The 19165-nt window shown below is 45.3% G+C and overlaps 1 protein-coding gene across 4 annotated transcripts; it reads right to left on the bottom strand.

Annotated features, from left to right (window-relative positions):
- Window positions 1-1910: 1910 nt before the first annotated feature.
- Window positions 1911-19165, bottom strand: igf2bp3 (insulin-like growth factor 2 mRNA binding protein 3; the record flags this gene model as incomplete). 4 transcript variants are annotated; one of them, XM_080530890.1, is made up of 16 exons in its annotated part: window positions 1911-2065; window positions 2596-2709; window positions 2953-3084; window positions 3238-3312; window positions 3514-3633; window positions 5607-5675; window positions 5937-6068; window positions 6670-6805; window positions 7166-7288; window positions 8341-8475; window positions 8610-8888; window positions 9389-9452; window positions 9633-9684; window positions 11586-11634; window positions 17966-18026; window positions 18991-19165. In XM_080530890.1, the coding sequence occupies 16 exons, from the start codon at window positions 19163-19165 to the stop codon at window positions 1943-1945; spliced, it is 1839 nt and encodes a 612-aa protein (XP_080387016.1). In that variant the 3' UTR covers window positions 1911-1942. The 4 variants fall into 4 exon arrangements, with proteins under 4 accessions (XP_080387016.1, XP_080387015.1, XP_080387017.1 ...); XM_080530889.1 differs by lacking the exon at window positions 5607-5675 and having other exon boundaries at window positions 5886-6068; XM_080530891.1 differs by lacking the exon at window positions 5607-5675.

The following is a 19165-nucleotide window of genomic DNA, read 5'->3' as shown; positions in this document are numbered from 1 at the left end:
GAGAGGAAGGGGCAGGGAACGGGGGAATAATAAGTGTCACTTGTGCCCCTCATGTTAGCGCGACACCAGATCGCGTGAGCACGCATGCGCCAATGCAGAGAAGTGTTCCAGGGGACTGAGGTAGCGCAGCGCCGTTGGCGCTGGGCGGGGGTGGGGTTGGCGCGTACTGCCACATCCCCCTCAGCTGAGGTAGACAGCGTTCTACTGTGGAAGCAGGGATACACTCAAGCACTTTTACCACAATCAAAACATATTTACATTCTGCATGAAAACAAATACTTGGTATATTTCGGCATTGGATAGTTTTCCCTCTTTCTTCCTCATCCCAATCAAGGTTCATTTAGTTTTTTTTTTTGCCTTTTGTATGAATAACAACAAATTCACTTCAATCAAGGTGCAGCTGCTGCCACTCTTGGTTACACAAACGCATCTTTTAGTTATCGTTTCCTATAGCAAAAAAAGCTTCTCTATCAGTGTGACTCCCCCCTACCCTCACCATGCACTGAATGACACAAACATTGACACAGTGGCTATGTTGACCACAGTGGCCACAGCACCCGGAGAAGCTTGCTCGAAAAAAAAAAAAACAGGCTGGACTGCACTTTGATCTGTCAGAAACTGATGCCATGAGGGAGATGGTTCTTAGGCCTACACAGGAACCATAGAAATATAGAATCAACATTGCTGCTCTGCCCTCTCTATTTCTATGGAGGCTACAGAGACACATGGCCACTCCCGGACATGCTATCCAAAGCCGTTCCAGGAAGGCAAAAAAAAATGGAAAGAAAATGTGAAAAATGCAAGGTACCGTCAACAAGAAGAATGTTAGAATCCCAAACTAAACGGCATTGCTGCAGTATGTACGGTTGGCATTATTCATTATTCGGCATCTCTGATATAGCTTTTGTACGTTTTCAGAAGATGGTGGATTCCTCAGGAAAACTGAGGCGATTTCTTGATACTCCTGTCAGCCGCCAGCTGAGGAGGCGACAACTCTGCTCAGTGCTCTTATGTACAGATAGACATATGTACAGGGTCATTATCATCACAAATACACATGTACACATCACCAGAGCGCTAGAGTTGAAGGCAGGTCAGTTGGCAGCTGACCAAATTTTAAATTTTCTTAAAAAAATAAAAATGTTCAAGAACTATTAGCTTTATAAAGTATACAAAATACCACAAAGCAAAATAAAAAAAGAAAGGAACATTTTTTTCATATATATATATATAATCATTTTTCTTTTTTTCTGAGGTACTAGATCCTGAGGTAGTTCAGTAAAATGCATATTAAATTGGTTTCCTGGCCAACATCGTTCAACACCTCCCTTAAGTGTTAACAAAAGAGTTGTCCTCGCCTCTCTGAATATATATATACATAAATATGTATGTATATAGGTATATCTATAAAATGCATCCGAATTTATAAAATGCCACTATCGATACAGGGACAAGACTCGCCATATATCCATCCTCGGGGTCCTGTCCCAAAAAAATAAAAATAAAAACGTAAGTCAAGTCAAATGACAAGCTGTCAACATGTGAGGTTGAGAGTAACACACCAGGAAGGTGATTAGAGGGGGTTATTTCTTCTTTGTGTTTTCTAGTGTACAAAAACAAAACAAAAATGAGAACCACTCGCAACACACCCGTGGGAGGGGAGAGAGGGCGAGGGTGTGTGTGTGTGTGTGTGTGTGTGTGTGTGTGAGAGGCTGGGTGACAACATTGTAACCCTCAGAAGTACATTCTCACAGAGATGCAGAGGTGAGGTGGGGCTGGGGAGGAGGGGGGGGGGGGGGGGGGGGTGTGTAAGGTCTAAATCCACAGTGGGATGTCGTCGAGGGGAGGGTGTACAGTAGGTTTCCAACAACCCTTGACCCCTGAGATGAGCGAGTCCCATTCCCCTCTGCTCTCTGTCCGTCTGTCTTCAGGGCAGGTTCCGTCACTGGCCCCCCGGGCGGCCTCTACTTCCTGCGGACGAGGGGCGCTGTGACCCTGGAGAGGGTTTGGGCTGCTGCTGCCTCCTCACCTGGCACAGGATCTCCTGGATCTTCCTCTGGGCCAGCTGAGATGAAACAGGGGGGCAGAGGTCAACCCACACACACTTTAACCATTTAGCAGAGGCATTTATCCAAACCGACTAATAATTAGATATTACAAGGACAGTCTCCATGGAATAATTTAGGACTAAGGGCCTTACTCAATGGTACACTAGTGGTGGTGTTCCCAGGTGGGATTTGAACTCATGACATTCTAATCACCAGTCCAAGTCACTATCCACTACGTGTTTCCCAACCCTCTCCTCGGGGCACCCCAGCCGCACCACATATTTGATCTGTTCCACCACCAGCACACCTGATTCAACTGATCAAGTACAAAGCAATTATGGTTTGTACTTGATTAGTTGAATCAGGTGTGCTGGTGGTGGAACAGATCAAATATGTGGAGCGGCTGGGGTGCCCCGAGGAGAGGGTTGGGAAACACTGCGACTAGGCCACCAATACCCCTACTACATACAGTATAGTATAATGTATATATGTATATGTATATGTATAATGTATAGTCTTAAATCCGGGCTGGTAGATGAACACAAACCTGGCTTGCATAGAAGTGTCCGGTTATTTTGACCACCACCTGGTCGTTCTCATCAGGTGTCTGGTCCCTGGGGACCACCACCTCAGCGCTAGTCAGGTTCTGCAGTTCGTTTACCTGAGGGGGGGGGGGGGGGCAGAGGACAAGAGCCAAAGCAAGAGAGGGGGAAGAGGATTGTGAAATTGACCACAAGCACATACATTTTTCATCTGGTGCCATCAGAAATTCAAAACCATTTAGTCAAACATTGCACTTTTAATTACAACAGTATGTACAATCCCCATTAATATGCCCTTATGTCCTAGAAAGTGGTGTGACACACACGCACACAGACCCACGCACACGCACGCCCCTCCATACCGTTTTGCCTCCCTTGCCGATGACGCGTCCTGCAGCAAACGAGGGCACCTTGATTTGAGCCTCCAGTTTCACTTCCTCCTTCGGCCCAAAGAAGTTCTCCTCCTTCAGCTTCCCAAAGATACGACCCTGAGCCTACCCAGGGCACAGAACAAAAGGGCAAAGTCACACGGCAGTGAGGGACTGGATATCGGTCCAGGCATTAGGATTTTTTTGTCCACTGCAGCTGCTTGCAGTGCTTCCATACAGGACATGCCAGAGTTGACAGTCAACAGGCTGAGGCCTTACCTTGAACTGGGCCTCTGGTGGTCCAGCAATGATCACCATCCTCTGCTTAGCTTCCATTCCTTCCGCAGGGGCGATCTGAGGGAGAGCACAAGACATCTTAAAACAGCAGGCGCACACACCTTGTGTGTGTGAATGGGTGAATGAGAGGCGCTTTAGAGTAAGGCGCTATATAAGTCAGTCCATTACACACACACACATAATCAATCCATCCTCTCTTTCACCAAACCTTCACAAAGCTTGAAAAATGCAGTCCAACACTCGCCCCCGTTCGCTCACCTTGATTGACGCTCCAGCGAAGCGCGACAGTTGCTTAATGTGTTGACCCTGTTTTCCGATAATGGCTCCAACCGCCAGCGCTGGAATGAACAGGTTGACCGACTCGGATTCCGGCTGGCCCTGATGGGTAGGACCACACGACCACAATCAGACCACATTTTCATCAACGAGAACAACCGCAACAATGCCACACAGCGACCGCAGCCAGTTCACCCAGATCACCCAAAGCGTCTGATGCAACGATACACCTCACAGGGTGGCTAAAGGCAGACCAGCTAGCCATCTTACACTGAGAAGACCAGTTTCAATCTGATTTCACCATGAACATATTAGCCAATGAGACTCCATCACAGCTACTGGAAGACATTGCATAGAAACCAACAAGTTACACACACAATACCACTTGAGTATATTTTGAGATCCATTTATGGTAAAGCAACCAGTTCTAGGGGTAATGACAACTCTGGATGGCTGGTAATTAGGGAGACTTCATCTGTGATAGTTTGATTGATCAACTAAAAAGTTGGACCGCTCAAGAGCCGCATTACTCAACACGGGGCATAAGGCTGATAAGGGGGCATAAGGCATTGGACATAGGACACCCAACCGTCACTGCCAAGACAACTCCCATCATGTGGGTCGCCTTGAGCTACGAGTTGCAAAGATTCCATAAGGATTGGTTCATATCCAGTTTCTTTAGCAGAGAGGTGATTTACAGAGCCGATCATTTGCACAACACCATGCTCAGGCATACCTTTGCAGACCTGTAGAGATTCCACTAATCAACAAAGCATTCGGATGCACCATTCCAGATCATTTATTTCTGCTGTGAGTTTGAGCGGATGTTATGGAGATCAGAGAATGTTTGAGCACATGCCCTGGCTGTTTCACGTTCCAGTGCTTATTAACAAACATATGAGAGAAGGTTATTGTATTAAAGATGACCTCTTGAAAACTGAATGGCTGGTGTTAGAGGGAATGTGGGAGACCTTTTAGATGAGGGAGTAGGGAGGATGCATGGTCCTAGATGGACTACCTGTGTGTCTGCTGGTTTAAGAAGAGACCTCTTCAGTCCGTTAACTTCAGATAAGTCACCTAATAATATAGTTCATGTTCAGCCACAATTTGTTCACATCTTAGCCTGAGTTGTCCTGTTAGGCTAGTAGTCAAAGCGTCTTCGTTTTCCACTATGCTACCGTAGCACAGACTAGCACAGTTAGCTGTGACAACCCAATAGACAGGGTTACGACGGCACCCAGTTATCATAATTTAAATTACATGTCAAAATCTCCTTAGAGAAAGGTTGAGTTATGCTGGAAAGGATTTTTTGATGGGCATTCTGTTGAAAATCAAACTATTAGTCCTGAAACTATTTCCTCTTGGTAGACTCACAGCCTCTGTTTCGGTGTTATTAGCCAAGCACTCCCCTCGCAGTGCAATCCTGTCTGGAGAGGGTGCGCTGCTAACTGTTAGCCTCTGCTGCGGTAGCCAAGTCGAGAAGCGGAGAAGCTTTCACTACTGCTTATGAAGACAACTCCAGGTAAGATATTTCACAGAATAGAGAAGAAGAGCGCACACCGCAGAAAATGTAAGCAAGGTGCTGGCGACAGAACAAAATCCAATTGAAAGAAGTAGAAGCCGCACACTCGAGTTCCAGATGCAACAAAATGTGGTTTAATAGGACAACGGTTTCGACTGTAGCCTTTGTCAAGTCTTCTGGAACTTGAGTGTGCGGCTTCTACTGATAAGATATTTCACAACATGAAACATGAAAATAGGCTGAACCATCCCTTTACTATAAACGCTCCAAGTATGCTTCTTACACAAATACATTTCACTATAGCCTCATCAATATGCAAGGACACAGGTCAAGTTGTGTCAGTTAAATAGGGAGCCTTATCAAAACCAGCAGACAGAGTGGTCCCTCAGGACTAGACTCCCATCTCAGTGTGTAAACTCAGACATTAAGCCCTCTCTAGGGTCAGAGGTTATTCGGAGAGAGAGAGGCGCTTATGTGGCAAGGCCTGTCCTGTACCCTATCCCGCAGTGAGCAGCCAGAAGCCGTGCAAAGCACTGTGGGAAGGGTGACTTACAGAAAAGGGCTGGCTGCTCGCCGACAGCATAGACGCCCAAAATGGCGCTTCGCCCCCAAAGGGACTGCTCTATAGGAGAGAATAGGATGAAACTGAGGTCATTGCAAGGCCCCAAATGGCTGCTCTAAAGGAGAGAGGAACACATTAGCCAGTCACTGTCAGACACCAGTCTGGCAGCTCAAGGAGAGAGAATAACATGAAACTACATCACGGTCATGTCCCGAAATGGCAGATCTACAGGAGAGTCACACATTCAGTCACTGCGATGTCCCAAAATGGCTGCTGTGTAAAAGTGGGAGAAAGTGACACCAGGAGGCACTGTAGACTCACCCCGAATGAGGAGTACCCACCCTGGGCACCAGGAGGAGGGGCGTTTGACATGGAGGGGCCCATACCAGGAGCACCGCCAGGGAACAGACCCAAAGCATTCAGGTTCAACCCTGGAATCAGATTGGACTGGAGCTAGAGAGATGGAAAGAAATCAGAGCTCAGAGTCAAACCAAACAAAATTATAAACAGTAGGACTGTTGAACGATTTATTTTTCGCCATTAACCTACTGATTAATCCGATTTGCAAATTAGGAATTAGAAATGTTCTAAACATTGTTTAACAACAAACCCAAAGAGGTGCCTAAACAACGAGTGGGTGGAATAATGGGCTACTGTAAAAGTTTGAAATAAATAACTCCAAATTAGAAGTGCAAATGATCCTTCCCATAGATTGTGAGAAGGGTGCCAATTGTTTGAACAGAGATTCCATAGTACAACATTTGTTTACATGGCTTTCCCTTGGTCTGATATATATAAATATGATGGTTGTCAACTAAAGCATTAGTTGATGACTCGATTAATCTGTACAGACTAAACACACACGGATTAAGGGAACATGCAACACAAAGGTAGCCCTTCATGTACAGAGTGAAGTTTGTATGCGTGTGTGGATGCATACGGCATACGTTTGACTTTGTATTTGATCGTATAGTTATTGTCTGAGGCTTTCTTGACAATAACTCTTCAATTAGACAAACACTGGGTGACATGAGCGTGTCTGAAGACAACCTACATTCATGGCGGCCACATCGTTCTCGTACGACTCTCTGATCTTCTTCATCACCTCCTCCTCGGCCCGCGAGCATGCCTCAATAGAACCCTTCACTGTGATGGTCCGCTCTGGGTTGTACAGAGTCAGGTCCTGCAGCCTGGAGGAGAGAGAGCAGGTGTGGACACTGGTGAGGTCCCAAAGCGGCTACACTTGCCTGCCTGCCAGCCCTGCTACTGCTTCATGTTATTAACTTTTGCACTTCAACAGCCTGTTCTCGTTTGATAGTAAACCCAGCCCCCACCGCCCCCTCAAAATCCTCAATCATTTTTATATCTGTTTGACATGACTCACAGGGATGGTATATTTAGTGATCAAAACTGTGATTTTTCACCAAAAGGTGACATTTGGGAGAGAGAGACAGAGAGGTGTTCGTCTGGGAATATTAGCGGGGTGGTGGGAGATGCTCCAACAGAGCAATTGTGTGACTTGTGCATGTGAGCGTCGGTGATTATCTTACGGAGAGATTGTGATCTTTGTCTCTGTGTCCTGCTCGATCTTCTTTAAATTGCGCCCTTCCTTCCCGATTAGTCGACCCACGAAGTTGTTGTGAGCGAGGATCTTCAGGGGAATCTCCTCTGTACTGCAAGAGGCAGGACGAAGACAACCAGAGATGTTTACAACACATTCAATCAATATCCTTACAGAAAAAAAGCTGGCTCCAGACTAGATGTAACATGGGACTTGTGTCACTTGTTACGTCACATGTTTCTAGAACACAATCCATTTCCAGGGCATCCCCATGACAGTTATTTACGTTTATGTTTGAGTGTATGCATGCATGTTAGTCTTTATGTGCATGCACACTTCCAAACTGGAACACTTCTGAACGCCTCCTATCCTGCATATGTAGCTGTGTGTGCAGTGTTTCCCATTAAGGACCCATACCGTGGTGGCCCACAGTGATTTGTCCCGCCACAGTTTCATAACGAACCTGAAAATATTTTGTATACTTCTCATAATAACAAAAGATCTCCAAGATTGTGTTTTTGCTTTTTAGTTACTTCAGCGAAGGGTCTCTCACCATCACCACGCTGCTGTAAGCTCGCACAGTCACACACTTGAATTTGGCTAATTCTAGTTACCGGTAACTTAATTTTCAGGTCAAATCAGACCTTGGTAACAGCCTGCAAGGAGAGCAGCTGCCTGAGGGTCTCCATCTATGGGCCCAACCCAGAGGAATTAAACTACATACGGGCATTACAAGTGGCCAGGACAATTAAATGTCCAAAATGACGGTGCAAAGTTTGTCAATAGGGATGTAGGGACAGCTGACACACACACACCATGCGTTAGTGGGTGTTTTTTTTAAAAACATTTAAAAAAAAAATATTTACCGTGTCATCACCATTACGGTAATATCTACACAACGTGTTTATGATTAAATTGTTTACTAGAGCAAAACAATTGTTTACAAGAGCACAACGTTCTTCTTAGATCTGGCCTCTTTATTGTGCTCCCAGAGTGCACCAGATTGATGAATTTAACTTCAAAGTGTACTAGATTCTCTTCTGGGGGAGTGTGCCCCCGGACCCCCATAGAGGGTTTGAGGTCGACCCACCACAGTCTCACTAAATCCTGTGGGAAACGTGTGTGTGTGTGTGTGTGTGTGTGTGTGCACGCTGCTGTCCTCACAACTTGGTGTCGAGGGCCTCCTTCTGCATGATCTCCATGATGGTTCTACAGGCGTTGGAGCAGCCGTCTGGGGTGGAGTGAACTGTGATTGGCTTCTCTGCTGCTCCCGCGTTCTCCTTCCTGTGGATGTCGATCCTGTGGTGAGGAAAAGGAATACGTTTGTCAACACCAAACAGTCATACAATACATTTAAGTCATGCAATTAACAAAAGAAGAAAAAAATTGCTTTATTGTTTGTGGTTGGTGTGGTCATACATGCTTGGTCATACTTTGAGTGTGTCTGTTTGGTGATGTTACGGATGGTCGCTCCCTCCTTGCCAATAATGGCTCCTACAAACTGTGTCGGGACGAGGATGCGCAGGGGAACGTCAGACTGCAGTTTGGGGCGCGCCCCCAGGCCTGGGGACCCTGCCCGGGGCGGGCCGCGGGGCACGAAGCCTCTCCTGCCCCCTAGTGGAGGGGTGTCAACTGCAGCGGTCTCGTCTGGGATGTAGGACACCTTCAGGGCATAGTTCTCCATCAGGAAACCGTTCAGCTTCTCCATCGCCCTGGCAACCACAGAGAGACAGCCGTCGAGTCACAGAGAGGTGCGGGTAGGAGAGGGGTTTGAGTTCTAGGTCGGAATAGAGTTCTAGAGACCACGACAGAACTCTAGAACAGAGATCTACATTGTATACAGGCGTTTGTCACAGCCTACCACTGACAGTGCACCAGATCAAGACCGTGATAACTAGGTGAGCGGAAGAAATCAGGTGAGCTAGTGCTGGGATGGAACAACATCAAAGTTCAAGGTCAAGATGGGCGGAAAAGTCGCAGGAAAAAGAGCCCTCCGATGTCATTCACCGTGCGTCACGTTCACCAGAGGGCAGCAGTGAGCTAGTGTTATTCACCCAGTCTGTGATTCCATGTCAAATCAAATGTGGGAGTAGAAAATCAGGTTAACTATACAAATCAACCATCCCAATGCAGTGAATGGGGGGAAAAGAACACACACAAAAAGAGTGAAACTCTGAAGCCAAGAAAAGGTGCGTGTGTGTTTTACACTCACAGTCTAGCCTGGTCCTTGGCTCCATATCTAACGTTGACCACTGCAGTCTCTGTGTCTGTGTTCACTGTGGGAGGAGAGAGAGAGAAGACTCAATGCACACAGAGGGGTTGACCTGCACACTTAACAAACTATGTACAATACACACTTGGACAGAACAAGCTCACCAATGAGTGATGAATACACAAATACAAAGCAGGCGGACCAGACAAAGGAAACCAGATAACATAGTGTGTGTTCCGTGTACCTTGCTCACAGTTCTCCACTGTACCGTACGTGGCCAACAAGCCGTCCAGAACCTGGTAGGAGAGAGTGTCTGATTACAACAAGACCAGATACAAGTTACAATGAGACATTAATAGTAACTTGGCAGAAGATGATCAGGATAGGACCCAGAGACAGGCTACATCTAACTGGTGCCTGAATGTATTTTTTAAAACATACTTGAGATAAAAGACCAGGCAAATAATTTTCATTTTCCAACTCTTGACTGTAGATGAAAACTTCAAGGAAAAGAAGAAAAAAAAAGATCAGAGCTGGGAGAATGTACTGCTTTTATTAGCGCATAAATGCAATGCCAAAGCAATCTGGTAACCTGCCCAAAACTGGCAGCCACTGGATTTGAATTCAAAGATTTGAAAAAAAACGTTCTCCCCTCTCAGCCCAGTGGTGGGCGAGAGAAGGGTCTATAGTAAGCCTACAGGCCAGACCTCCATCCCAGCTCCGTTTAACTCAACACCACGCCCCCTAGAGCTCAACCCCCCTTTCCAGCCAACCACCCCAATCACCCAGCCCCCTTACTCATGCCAAGCACCCTGCCTCCCGCCCCCTCTGCAGTCTGAAAGCCTTCCCATTGGTCTACCCCGTGCGGATGCAACCGTTCCCTGTGGCAAGGTGCAGCTCGCTGCTGAATGGCTGCTCTAGCTGTCTTGCTCCAGGGCTCATCCAACAAGAATCCAGGCCATTCAGGAAAGGGTGGAGTGCATTCCAGCAGGAAGCCATGGGGGGAGGGGCGGGCGTAATGCTACACATTCTGTGAATCTGCAACACATGGAGGCGACTGGAAGACCAGGCCCACCCACCTTCTACTGCAAGCCAACACTCCACCGTGTGCACGCTCCGGCACTGTCATATCCCTGATAAGATGCATAGTCACATTTACACCAAAGACACTGTTCTGTGTCTCTCCTTCACACGCGCGCACACCCCCCCGCCCGCCCCCAATGGAATTGAATTTGTCCGTGGTAATAGCTACTCGGGTCAGTTTTGGCTAAAGCATTGCAAACGGATTCTGAGCATTCAGAATGCATCTTTTCGAGACGCATGGTGCTGGTTTTTCGAAATGGAACCAGGTACTCTGTCTCTATTGTTATATAGTATGTATGCCATTAATTCTCAAAAGCCCCTCTACTGTACTAATAGGCTGCATTTAGCCACGATGTTGGGGCATCAATTAGGGCTGTAGTTTTCTTTCTGCAGGTTTGTCAGACTTGCGAGCTTGAATAAATGTCACCATACTTGATTGGGGAGGTTCCTCACCTTGGTTTATGATAGCATTGTTGACGTGGAGCCATGGTAACATAATTCTGTTCCAGATATCCCACACTGGACACAATTGTCTTTTATTTTCTTGAAGTGTGCCCAGGCGGAGCTTTTGCTGGACTATTCCAACAGCACTCTGTAAACTAACCAACTACAGAATGCGCAGTTGAATGACGTCAGACTCTTGTCCCGTTCCACACAATAGTAATAATAATTACTGAACTATATTAATAGTATGTCGTTTTTCTGTGCATGATTAATACAAAAGCAACAACTAATAGTGCTACAGAACCGACATTAGTTCTGTCCATTAATTAGCGTTTATTTGAATAGGAAAAAAGAAATTTAACGGCCAAAATTTGAAAATCGACTTTGACCCCTGGGAATTATTAATCGATTATTCTGTCCCATCCCTAGTTGATTCTAATACCAAATGATTGCTTTTGAAGAGGTTGGTTGTTGTTTTTTAGACTGATTGTTTAGCAATCTTATTGAACGCACTTCCTGGATAAGACGCAGACCAGGGTTCAACAGGACGATCAGCCGCTGTTCTGAGGACCATTGCATGAAACCAAAGTAGACCCAGAAGTGGTCCAGCACCCCTCCAGCAGAGCCGTTTAAGACTCACAGCCCCACCCATGGACCTCTAATCACTCACCTCCCACTGCATGTGAGGGGGGATGTTCCTGATCTGCAGCTTACAGCTCCTACAACGGGGTGGGGGAGGGGGGGAGGGGAGGAGAGAGAGAGAAGTCAGTCAGCACAAAGGGATCAGTTCAGATAAATGACTGACCCATTCTTAAAAAAAACAAAAAAATGCAAGTTAGACCTCCTCCATCCATCATCCGCAGCACTGGGGGACAGAGGTGTACAAGCTGTGGAGACATGACCAATACATAAAACACCACTTCCAAACCAGCATGCATGTAGATGGCAGGAGGGATGGAGGTGGTGGTTGCATTGTTGGGAGTCTCGATGTGGAAAAAAAACTATTCCAAGTAATGAGATCAAACACTCCCATCTGACAATATGAGCAGCATCGGGAGAGAGAGCGCAAGGAGGAGAGGAAAAACAAACCAGAGGAGGGAGGGGATAAACGGAGGGAAGGAGAGAGAAAGAAAAGGTGCAGCCAGGGAAGACAGATACACAAGAGGGAGGAGGACAGGTATCAGAGGGAAGGAGAAACAAAAGGTGATAAAAAAAGGAGGAGCGGGGCCAGTGGGAAGGGAAGGAGGGGAAGAGATGGAGAAATAAAGGGAGGGCAGGGTGGGAAGGAGAAAGAGAGGAGGGAGAGGGGAAAGGAGGGAGAGTGCGCTGAAAAGGGAGTGTTGCCAAACAGGGAACCTCCACTGACCGCGTCAGAAGAGATGATGGGGATTCAGAGGCGAGCGCTCGCATTGGCAACACGAGCACAAGGCATGGACAAGGAGAGCGGAGACTCCCTCACCAATTAAAGCGCAGCTCATTTTATCATCATTAGCAACAACAACCACATAGGTCGCCAGCATCTCAAAACATCATTCATCCAATTGTGTATACATACATTAAATTGCCCCATTTTAAAGCGCTCTTTGGATCCACAACGAAACACAGTACGCAAGAGAGAAATGTTTTAGAGGTCGTACAAACGCTTCTGTGAGTCGTAATGAGACACACACACATGCCATCCTTGTTACTTCCTCATCCAACGCTCTGTGATTATAGTGTATAATATGGGAGTGACTCGATGTATAGTTGATTCACTTACTTTAGCAGATGTACTTATTGTAAGTCACTCTGGATAAGAGCATCTGCAAAATGACTAAACTGTAAAAATGGGGAAAGCATCCCGATGACTCCAAAGTCCACGGCGTGTTTACACACACAAATCTAAAGGAACACAATGTACATAGTTCCTGTGTGAACTGTGACCCCAACGCACACATACTTACACTCACCCGTCTCAACCATGTAGGAGCACAAACACCCGACCAAGTTCCCCACATACACACAATTTAATGAGTACTTGATCACACACCTACACAAAACATATCTAACCCTTCCACTAGGACCATAAAAGACCATCCTGCTGCATGTGGTTATAGTGAAAAGACGCTTCAAAGAACTGTGTTATGGGACTGGCAATTAAGACTAGTATGACATTTAGACAATGTGGACTACTACGACAAATGTAATGTAAAAGGTCTCTATAAAAATAACTGATTTACATTGACTGCTGTCCCTTGGTGTTGGGTATTAAAGGACTGTGCTCTAAGCTGTGCAACTCAATGTGAGTTAAGTGTCTAATCACAATGAACAGAAAAATCTCCTCTGACCAACTCACGCCTAGGCCAGCTCAAACCTCTTAATCTATCGACATGACACAGAGAGGACTTGGGAGTGTACATAAAAAGTAGGGATGCACCGAACATTCGGCCACCGAATGTATTCGGCCGAATATCGCAAAATAAAGCACATTCGGTATTCGGCCGAATGTGTGAAAACACCGAATGTTTACCACCGAATAGCGGGCGTGTTTTGATGATACTTGCCAGGTCATTTTAGGGAAGAACTGACGATGAGTGAAGGGAAGTCCAGGGTAGATGTAGACAGAGGGTTGATTGGGAGTGGAGACAGAGGGTTGATTGGGGAGTGGAGACAGGTGTGCAGGTTTGGCTGAAGATCTAATTAGCGGGGACAAGCCTCAGCTGCGGAGCTGTGGGGGCGGGGGAGGGTGTGTGAAGGCCCAGCCATAACACTATGTCATTGAACCATATGGACATCAATACTTAAGCCACAACATACAGAATTATCAAAATCCTGTAGCATCTCTTTAAAGAGAGTTCACCTAATTAGTTAACAATCTTCCAAAGTATTTTGTAATAATATTATCATGGCACATTAGTCTTGTTAACACAAGTCATGAATAAAGCTGCGGCCTACATTGATGAAAGATTTTCTTTCAGCAGCTATTCAGGGAAAACAAAAACATTTAATTTGACTGATTTATTTTATTTATTGTGCTTTGTTGGTATAGACTGATGTCTGCTGGAATGTTCAATAAAAGTTGTTTTTTTTCAATCTCAATTTCTTTCTTTGAGAAGCATGAATAAAAAGCAAAATGTATTTAGTTTATGCAACGATAAAATTAAAAACTGCCGATACACATTCGGTATTCGGTATTCGGCCAAGTGTTTCCTTAAATTCGGCTTCGGCCTCGGCCAAGAATTTTCATTTCGGTGCATCCCTAATAAAAAGGGCTGATCAAAACAGACACCCACACGTAAATCCACATCTACGGGCTAGGAAGTGCGCTTATGTGCAAAGCATGCCACAATGAAAGGACGCAAGGGAAATTTCAGTGACATTTACACATTCAACACAAATCTTAGACATTTTACCATGTCAGGTGTCTCAAATTAATTCAATTTGAAACATTAAGACATTACTAAATTCTAAATGCTAAATCACAGAAATTCCCAAAGAGGTTCCGAGAGGAATTCCAGCCCTTTCCGGCCTACTGTGCCATTCCTGTCTGATCCGGCCCCCTTTCCTCGTGTGCTCTGCAATGCAGTGGGAACGCTGTGCGAAATGTGCAAATGCACTTCCAGCCGGATTAACCTATAGCTCCACACACGGAGGAAGTCAGCCGGGGTATGGGGGGGGGGTGGGGTGCATTCCCCAGCCCCAGCCTTTGATTTGGGAACGGGGGGTTGGGTGGGGGGTGGGGGGTAGTAGCCCCGTTTCAGGGAAGGGTAACAAGGGCCCTCTCTGCCCTGTGGATTTGGGGCCCCGTTGCCATGGCCACTGACAAGTCCACCGACAGAAACATGTCGGGGTGGGGAGAAACAGAGAGAAGGAGGGGGAGGGCTTTGTTGGCTTGTCACGTGACTGCATGAAAGAGGCCGGGCTCCTTATTTACTTTTAAATTCAACGAACATTCTACACATTCAACGGCCCCGCCCCCCTCCACGGCCCAGCTGAGATCTATGGGCCTCTGCGCCGTTGTGTGTGCGCGGGGTGTAAAACCCATAGGAGGAATCCCATGTCAAGCAACATGACACTGCACCACATCCATACTCCATTCCTCTCCAACACAACCCCTTCGAAGCACACCGCCACATACACTAGACAGAAAGCTATCCAACGACAAAAACCTCATCCATGTCAGAACACACTCACACCCAGTGCCGTGTTCAACGCCCATCCACATTCATTGACTATTCAGTATGCAGAGGTTCTGAATGACTGAACTCAACACTGCTCATTTTCCGCCACTCTCTACAGGCCTCAACACAACAGCACCCATTCTGCACCAAAAAAGCTCATTTCCAAGTGTAATTTAAAAGATTGATTTGAGCAATGTATTTGAAATTGAGTGACGATTTATGTACATATTTTTTTTTTTAAAACAGTGTGCAATGATATTTCAAAATCAGTAATTCCACACTATCGTGGGGGAGGGAGATTTGTGGCACCTCTGCCCCGTTAGCTGGATGGGACAAGGGGCCACATTGTGAATTTAAAAAAAAAATGTTTTACTTCCGTCCAAAATACCTCCTAGCAGGTGGGGCCCCACAATGACCCCTTGACCCCAAATTCTTTAATAAGAGCTGGGAGGTACTTTACAAAACCAAATTACAGCGATAAAATGTGTACCACGGTTCCAAATTTGGATTTCTGTGACTAGTGTCATTTTGTCGTTGATCTGATGCAAGTGTTAAACTAGGTTCATGTTTAACAATCTACACGAAAACCAAACCGCTAGGGGTGGCTTTTGACTTAGGTCACCAACTCACTAACCTGGCGTCAGTAAAAATACACCTACGCAATAGGCCCTACTACGCCCATCTTTTGGGTAATTTTACTTACTTTCATCAAGTACATTTGTCTAATGTAACACTGGATAAGTGTCTACGAAATAACTACAATATAAATGCTCCATCATACATACATTTCACACAAACACACTGGACAAAACACTCACCGAAACACAGACCATATAAAAACAAATCAAAATCCTAACAAAATTAGAGACTGGCACACTTTGGCCACCGCTAAAAGCATGCCATTTATTTCCTTCTTTTGAACAGTGTTGAGAGTATAGGGTGCACAGCGTTTCTGAAAAGGATATCCATAAATAACTTCTACACGAACCTGAGTAAGGCTCAGGAGGTGGTCACAATGTGGACTGTTCCTTCGGGAGTAAAAGGGGTGCCCTGCAAAAACTCAGTGTAGTTTATAGGGGATGACAGTTACATGAGAGAAGGAATAAATAAATTAGTGAGCAAGTAATGAACAGCCAAAATACACCTAATATTTTGTGCACTTCCTCTGGTCCTTGACTAATTTACACTACCTGCACCCTTTCAAAACCTCATCCACCATGATAAATCTAGGGGGATTAGCCCATAAGGATGGACCAATGAAATTGGAGAATGTCACACATTGCAAGATTACGACAAATTGGCAAGTGGCATGTACTTGCACCAAAATCAAGCCCTATGTCATTACTACTACCCCACCCCCCCTCCTCCTCCTCCTCCTCATGTACCCCTGGTTCTGCCCATCCCACTCTCTGGGACCCTCTGCCTCTCTGTTCACACTTCCCCTTCCTGAGGAGTTCAAAGGTTAAGCCATGGTGATTGGCCGAGCCTCCAGCTGATACTCAACAGGTTGGAATGCAAAAAGGGGCCCCAGTGCAAACCTCTGTGTCTGTGTGCAGCAGGATAATGTTCCCCCATTCACTTCCATAATATTTTCTGTTGCAAAAAGATGACACTATTTACCTTTTTTTGGATGTGTGTAGACCAATAATTAACTGGGGTAGGCTATTTGACCATTCAAAAAAATGTAATAAAAAGAATTAAGAGATTAAAAAGGTTATAATAAATGTGATCACAAAATACACCCAGGTCTGTCCCAACAAACAAGCGTAAAATGTACATTTACCCAGATAGAACCCCTCTGAGGCCATGACTGACCATGATTTACCCTCGACATTTCCATGAATGTCCAGAAAGCATGCAATGCATTTGCAATAGTTTAATCCAACATATTTCACGGTGCTTGGTGAAAAACGTTTAACATTCCCCACGTTGGAAAACAGACACCTACACTACGCTTTGAAAAAGACGTTCGAAAATGACGAAAAGATAACGTCACTTCTAGCTCAACTCACATTTTAAAACTGATTTTATTTTATTAACTGCAGTAAGGATAATATCAAAATTATTGTAATAATTACAGCTATAATTAACGACTCTAATGCTTTTTAAAAAAATGATTAGACAAAACCAATTTCGATGATTGCAAATAAAACGTTAAATAACGACTAAAACGTGTCATGAGACGGAAATTGCACAAGCAATGTCAAATTGTTGCATTTCGCTGGCTTCCACCTACATTGGGATCAATATGGTCACAGATCTACAGTAATACTAGTAACTCGTCATGGAGTAAAACCTGATCACGGAGTAAAGGGTAAGCTACTAGAGGGTCTTCAGTAGACCGGGGGGTTTCGTGACCAGGCCCCAAACCCCCATTCTAATCGCGTTCAGGAGTCCATCTCGTGCACCAGCACAATAAGCGAGCAGAGGAGGGCGGAAGCGTGGGGCAGAATGACGGGCAGATCCTTCTCAAATGGACGACTTCGGAGACCTACGCCTCAACACACGCCTTTACACACATAGGCCTACGTACACACACACACCAAAAGCAAGCCAATGGCTACACAAAGACTGCAGTGTGTGGGACATAGGCTACTGAAAGTATATGTATTTTTCACAACAATGCACCCACTTTAACAGATGGAACTGGTTTCAAGAATATTAACTAGAGCCTAAAATGTGTATCTTTCTAGGTCGCCATAGGCATGACGAGGTGAGTGCCATACACGCCTTTTTAATTTGACCCCAATCACATAGCCGTTCTCCATTTTAAAATAATATGTCCACACAATTGTAAAAGGAAATATGTAGACTTTCGCCTGGTGACGACCAGGGCCCCTTGAAAGCCTACATCTGTTGGGCAACATGAGACGATAATTCAAAATGTTACCTTTGACGTTTAGGGACAGAGTGCTCCACTTCTAGAAGTTTCCCATGAAGTTCAACTTTACCTAGTAGAAAGAATAAATGCAATGTTCAGTCCATCAATCGTTTATTGGTCTCCAAGTTACCATGTTATAATTTGTAGGAGTAAAGTACTTTTTTGTCCCAAAAAGCCCTAGTATTATCTACATTAACTGACATCACATCGGTGGCACAAGATAAGCTATGCCCAATTAAAACACAATTAGATACGTTCTCAGAAGGTTAAATGTAGGCTATCCATGCGAAGACAGGGCCATGACATCTGAGCCGAATATGAGGATATTTCTTAAAATAATGTCGTTTTCTTAAACTGCAGAATGCCAGTTTAGCCCACATGTTATACAGTTGATATTATTACGAGACTTACAATAAAGATAGCCTACTTTATACAAGCTCTTGCATTTCGTTGGCCTACATTTGACCAATACAATTAAACCACCTGGTGTGTCAGTATGGGCGACTACACTGGGCAGTGTGCTACAATGTAACAAGTTAGGCCACTTGCATTTACTTTGTTACATCGGTTAGCGTGCAAGAGATCACAACCGGTTACAGAAGTAGCAATTGTAACAGTATATATATACATTTTTTAATCAACTGAATCGAAGTGATTAGTGTTACACACAACCTACTAAAAGCGCCTACTCCTTGTGCGCCCCCATTGCTCTGAATGGCGTTACAACAGATAGGCCCCTTGTTCCCTCCGATTCTGGGACAAGTTTCTTGACGATGTTTAAATGTATTAACAAATTAAACTGTGCTTATAGTTTCATTTTAAATGCAGCCTTTAAACTCCGGCTGCGTTCACGATGTCAAGAGGCCAAGTAAAGGTTGTGTGAGATGAAGAAATGCCTGGATCCACCCCCCACCCTACGAGGACTAGGCGACATGCATTCATCTATAGGGGTTAAAGTAAAACACCAACAATCCCTAGGATTAAGGCACAGTTTACGCATACCTCAAACCACAGTATTTTGTTCATTATCTCACCGGAAAGAATGTCTATGGCCTTCATTGCAACCTTTTCGTCCGGGCAATCCACGAATGCATAACCAGTTTTGACGAGAAACGGACCACTGTGCGGAATCTTCCACTGCTCAAAGATAGTTTCCAAGTCCTCCGCGCTCGCCTCTTCACCCACGTTACCAATGTACAGCTTATTCAT

The sequence above is a fragment of the Nansenia antarctica genome (genome assembly GCF_963989245.1).
Source record: "Nansenia antarctica genome assembly, chromosome: 5".
Classification (NCBI taxonomy): domain Eukaryota; kingdom Metazoa; phylum Chordata; class Actinopteri; order Argentiniformes; family Microstomatidae; genus Nansenia; species Nansenia antarctica.
This window is presented reverse-complemented; position numbering and strand designations above follow the sequence as displayed.